Here is a 6,060-nt window from a genome sequence, read left to right on the forward strand (position 1 = left end):
AATGACCTCATGATTGTGCCTCCGTTTGTAAACTAGACTTGAGACACTGTTCTGCTTTCTCTGTAGGAGTGTTGGAGAATCATTGAGGTCACATAAGTAAATATTTCTCTTTGAGTTACCTAGAAGATGGGAATTTTTAAAGTATTAAGTATTATTGTTACACCTTTGGTATGCTGAGGAAAAAGTGCTTACACTTGTGCTATTCCAAAAGAGAAATGACCTACTTTAGACACTCCTTGCCCTCACCAAGTGGCTTTGGTTTGACTCTCTACTGCTCTTGGAGATTTTTTTTTTTGCAGTTGAGTAATGTGGAAATATAAATAAACCTTTGCAGCAGAGGGTTTGTGGGTGAGAAAGCTTGGCATGGGTGCAGGCACACTGGCTGATCTCAAGCTGTGCTTCTGAAGGGGGTGAAGGCTAAAAACTGTTTAAAGGGTGATTTTAAATTCCCCATTGGAAAACACAAGAAGATGATTCATTGTAAAAATGAGGGATTTTGTAAGGTTTCTAGGATTTAAATTAGATAGGACTTCATTGAATCTCTGATCTTTTATGCCTACTATGTTTTTTTTTTTAGATACACATGAAAAGAAGGGGTTGGGACAGTGTACCCTTACTGACATGGCTAGAAAACAGTAGGATTAATTTGACACATTTCAAATGAGATATTGAAAAAAATTTCAAAATCAATTCACCTGTTTCCTTCCTATTTATTCTTCAGTGAAAGCTCCATGGCCTCAGGACCTTCAGATTTTATTTTTACTGATATTTAGGGGTATTAATTTGACCACTTCAATAGCAGATAGCATTTATAAAATTCTTTGAGGTTTGCAAAGTACTTTAAAAATATCTCATTTTGTCCTTACAACAACCATGGGAGGCAGGTACTATTATTATCTTTACTTTACAGATGAGGAAACTGAGGTGGAGTGGTAGTGATTTGTCCAGAGTCATATTTAATAAGTTTCTGAGGCAAGATTTGAACTCAGGTCTTCCTGACTCTAGGTCCAGCTCTCTATCCACAGTACTATCTTCCTTCTTGATACCACCCTGCACCCTTTATTTTTTATATGACTTCAGTGCCTCCCCTCACAATTTTTGAAAATGTTAATAATTTACCTGGTAATTATCACATTAGGAAAATTCAAGGTAGAATCAAATGAAAAAAGAGAACCAGTAATTATCCCATGAATCCCAATAGTTTATTCACAGCTTTTCATAGGATCCCAGATTCAGAGATGAAAGAGGCCTTAGGGGTCATTGAATTTTATATTCATTTTATAACTGATGTATAGACAACTGAAGTGACTTTCCTGAGGTCACCCGGGTAGTGTGAGAAGTGGGATTTGAACCCAGGTATTCCTGACTCCACATCCAGAACTCCATCTACTATGCCATGCTGCATCTCTACAAACCTTTATTGAACACTTATGTCCTTCTATAAATAGAGGCAGCATGGTTATAGTGGACAGAGCACTGGCCTCCAAGTTAGGAAGACTTCAGTTCAAATGTTGCTTTTGACCATACTGTCTACATGACATTAGGCAAATTCACTTAACCTCTTCATGAACCTGCAGACTCTCAAAGAACAAGTGCCAATACACATTGGTTGAAGACATTTACTCACCTAAAGTTTCTTATACCATGAAATTAATTTCTGTTTTTCCCACAAGAAAAATACTTAAGTCCAGAGGAATTCTGGTAGGCCTGAATAGTTTTAGAACAATTTCTTCATCTTTTTTTCTCAAATTTTGGGTCAACTCAGACCAAAACATGAAGGTCTTTTGAGCACAAATTAAGCTTATAACTGTGTCCATGTGGAGTTAGTTTCAGATTTTTTTTTATTGATTTTAATATTTGTTAAACTCTTAAACTGGATGAAATTCTAGACATGAAAAATACAAAATCCTTATTTACTCAAAGATTTTACATTAACGGAAAAATAAGATGAAAAATTTATGACTTTCTTTTCTATTTATGCAAATATAGATTTCAGCAAAAACTAGGCAGGGATTCAGTTATGTTATGGGTCCTAAAGATCATTTGAGTTAGTTGAAGGGAAGTTTTTTAGAAGATTAGGGCATCAAAATGAGTTTTGAAAGAAAAATAAAGCAAAAGTATATATAAGTTGAAGTTTGTTTAAAGCATACAAATAAGTAGGAATACAAGTTGGAGAAGAAAACAGGTTAGAGCCAACAGGCTACAGGTGGAAAACTTAAGAGACTGATGAAGCTTAAATCTTACAGGACACTGGTTTCACACATATGGTGTTCAAATACAGAGTGAATAATTCTTATTTGATATAGTGGGTAAGTCAAGATTATTGTGGCTTTTTTAATTTTTGAAAATGAGTGATGTGGTCAAAACAACAAGCATGAAAGGTTTGATGATGTGGCTATAATAAGAGCTCAAAATAACAGAAGAGAAAGGATGTGGGCTTAGAATCTTATGACAAATTCAGATTGTCATATTCTACTGTCGAGTTTAACTATTCAGTTCAATAAACTAAACATTTAAGTACCTAGTATGTGAGATGCAAACAAAGACAAAATCCTTAAACAAAAAAGGTAAAAATTCTTTCCTTCAAGGATCTTGCTGTTTTTTTTTTCTTCTGGGGTGGGGGGGAACATAAGATATACACAGACATGTAAATAGAAAGCAATATTAGGAAACAGAGAACACTGACTGGAGGGGGGGGTCTTCTTGAAAGGCTTCCTATTGAGTAGGTAAGTGGCACAGTGCTGGGCCTAGAGTCAGAAAGACTCATGTTCCTGAGTTCAAATCTGGCCTTAGACACTTACTAGCTATGTGATCCTGAGCAAGTCATTTAACCCTGCTTGCCTCAGTTCCTCATCTGTAAAATGAGCTGAGAAGGAAATGGCAAATCACTGAAGTATCTCTGCCAAGAAAATCTCAAATGGGGTCACGAAGAGTCAGACACACTGAAAGGATTGAATAACAGGAGGTGGCATCTGAGCTGAACCTTGAAGGAATTTGAGGATTCCAAAAGGTGGAGATGAAAAGGGAACACATTGGAGAGATGGTGAGGGAAAACAACCTTTAAAGACAATGAGATCAGAGATGGCTTGCTAAATTGGAGGAACAACTACTAGTATAGTTTGGCCGGAATATTGAATGCCTGAAGGAGTGAAACATGAAAATATGAATTGGCTGGAATGGTAACTGGAAGCCAGACTAATGGTTTATACATGCAAGCAGAAAGCTAAGGAAATAACAGCTTCCTTGCTTAATAAGAATGACAACTTCTCCTCAAAAGAAGCACCTACCTTTTAGCTTTCTTGGTATTCCCAGTGCTTAGCACGATGCCTGGCACATAATAAATGCTGCCTGATAGTCAAGCTCAGAAACTGAAAATAGGAACACATCAAAAAGGACTAATCTCCAACGCCAGAGTATGAAGGATGTTCCAGCGACATACAGGACCCTCCCTGAACAGGATAAAGTTACTCTCTTCTGTACAGTGGGAAGACAACTGTATTTTGAGTCAGAGGACTTGGTTTTAAATGCTGGTTTTGCCACTTTTAGCCTATTCCATTTTAGCTAAGTCACTTAACATCTTTGCAACCTTCTATTCAAAATGAGGGGTTTGCCTCTATGGAAGTGGGGAAGAAAAAAGTAAACAGCAAATGAAGAAAAAAAGAGGAAAAAAAACTTTCCCTGTCTTTCTTTTTCCCTATGATAATCGCTGTATTCAGCACAAGCTCCTCCCTTTGCCCCCACTTTCCCTCTTAAACTTATTCTGACCGCCCATCAAATCACTAGTTCTTCCTCTTTGTGACATTCCTCAAATGCCGCCTCTTTCCTCCCAAGAGAACCTCTACCTCTTTCTCCCCTCCTCCCAAAGTCCTCTTCTCTCCCCTCACCCCCATTTCCTTTTCCGCTATCTTACTATCTTTACACCCATCGCTTTTGCCCTCTCTTCTTTTTATCTTTCCTTCTTCCAGGATCCTTCTGTCCCTTTCTGAGTCACCTGCCTCTCCAGATTCTAGGACCCTGGTAAACAGCTGAAAGATCACAAGAGGACCTCAGATTTGGTGCCGAACGCGATGTTGGAGGTCATCTAATTCATTTTACAGATGAGGAAACTGAGATTCCAGAAGTGATCATAAAGTTGTAAAGTAAGTGGCAGCGTCAGAATCTGAACCCAGATCCTTGGATACTAAAGCCAGCACATTTCCCACTGCACCATAAGGAAAAAGGATGTGGCAGTACACGACTAGACGGGACTAGACAGGACGGGAACAGACTGGTTACTGGGTCTGGGGCTGCCTAGGGCGCAGCAGCGGGGCGGGCGGGCTGAGGCAGGCCGGCCCCCTCCTGGGCGCGGCGGGCGGCAGAGTGGAGCAGCTACCATCTGCTGGTGCGGGGGTAGGAGTGGGGAGGGGAGGAAGGTTGGGCAGGGGAGGAAGCAGGGACCGATGGGAGAGGTCCCATCCAGTCATCCTCCCAAGTGGCTCTTTTTCTCCAGCTCCCTTTCTCTTTCCTCTCTCGCATTTGCTCAGGTGCCCAAAGTAGAGGAGAACGACAATGTGCCGCTGGTCCTTGCTGTTCCTGTGGGGTCTGCTCCCCGGCAGCTCGCCGGGGGCAACCGGTCGCAGCTACCCACACCGCGCTCTCCTGGATTGGGAGGGCAAGTACTGGCTGCACTGGGGCCACGAGGGCAACACCGTTGCTTTTCGCCTGGAGGTGCAGACCCCTGGCTATGTAGGCTTGGGCTTCTCGACCACGGGAGCAATGACTTCAGCGGACATCGTCTTGGGCGGGGTGGAGAACGGCAGTCCCTATCTGCAGGTAAGCACCCCTCTCCCCGTGTGGGACTGGATGGCCCCTGCCTCACTGTTTTCTACCTCGTACCCTGCAGCGGGGACCAGATGCTGTGTTTGTGTATTTGTGTGGAGGCTGGGGGTCTTCAGAGATTGACATTCAGAGCTACCCCATCAGTCTTTCGCCCGTTAGAAAATGTTAGCTCTTTGAGAATAGGGATTATTTCTTTGTAGCATCTCCAGCACCTGGCATATAGCAGGCAACTGCTTGTTGATGGATTGATTGGAACCCCACCTTCCGTGAGCCTCATCCCTCCCCCAAACTCCCACCGAACTAAGAACATTTACTAAGACTTGTCTGGGACAATGCTCTGACTCTGTCGGAAAGCGCGGGTTCCAGACTACAGCTACTTGCATTTCCAAGGGGCGGGCTGGGGGTTACTGGAGCTAAAACACTTCCCTTCCCTCAGTTCATTCTCCTTGATGGCTTTCTGATTGCTGTCACTCCATGCTTTCCATTACTCTCCAGCCCTCGAATTCGGGACGCCAACTGCGCTCTGTGCTGGAGAATCTCGCGTCTCCTTTCTTTTAGTACCTTACTAACTACGCACGGGATTTGAGGTTATCATGCAAGAGCTTGGTACCCTGGTGCGGAAGTTCTCTGTCCTTGTCACCAAAGAGCTACTGCAGCAGAAGGATACTTTCTGAGCACTTCCTATCTTGCGGGTCACGTTGGTCTGTACCAGCATTCACAATGTTATCACACGTACCAATGGAGGTGGAAGATCACGTTCTAACCGCGCTTTAGCCACTTGAAAGCTGCTGTCTTGCCACATGGCTCATATTTCTCTTTGTGAATAGGAAAAAAAAAAAAAAGAGTGGATTCATCAGATGATTAGAGTGAATCGGGAAATTATGTCATCTGGAGCCTTTTACTGTCTTCACCATCAGCAACATTCCAAAAAATACTTTTACATTCCCTAATCAAAAGGTACTTTAAAGTTGTTCTCTTAGTTTCTTAAGATGGTTCATTAAATTAGTTTGCTGATGGTCCATAGGACATCATTTCAGAGCATTGTCTGAATGATCTGTAAATAAGGTCAGTGAATATAAAATATAATTTACATTCTCCTAAAAGATATTTCCAGATGCCTTTGCCAGTATGGGCTTCTCAGCTCCTTCTATCCCCATTCAACACATTTAGCTTGAGATAAGAGGAGAGTATGATTCAAGAACACCTATTCTGGCAAGAAACAACAAAGTTAATAGCAAAAAT

General features: G+C 41.8%; 1 protein-coding gene across 2 annotated transcripts in view; it reads left to right on the forward strand.

The window, feature by feature from the left end:
* Positions 1-3,836: 3,836 nt before the first annotated feature.
* Positions 3,837-6,060, forward strand: part of LOC114029385 (DBH-like monooxygenase protein 1) — a 113,520-nt gene continuing 111,296 nt past the window's right edge. The window contains exons 1-2 of one of the 2 annotated variants that reach the window (XM_027843784.1): positions 3,837-4,139; positions 4,524-4,812. In XM_027843784.1, the coding sequence (XP_027699585.1) occupies positions 4,549-4,812 (264 nt within the window). In that variant the 5' untranslated portion in view covers positions 3,837-4,139; positions 4,524-4,548. Of the gene's footprint in view, positions 4,140-4,421; positions 4,813-6,060 lie in introns of those variants that run through there. The other variant, XM_027843785.1, reaches the window with a different exon arrangement.

The sequence above is a fragment of the Vombatus ursinus genome, unplaced genomic scaffold (assembly GCF_900497805.2).
Source record: "Vombatus ursinus unplaced genomic scaffold, bare-nosed wombat genome assembly UNPS02014931.1, whole genome shotgun sequence".
NCBI lineage: Eukaryota > Metazoa > Chordata > Mammalia > Diprotodontia > Vombatidae > Vombatus > Vombatus ursinus.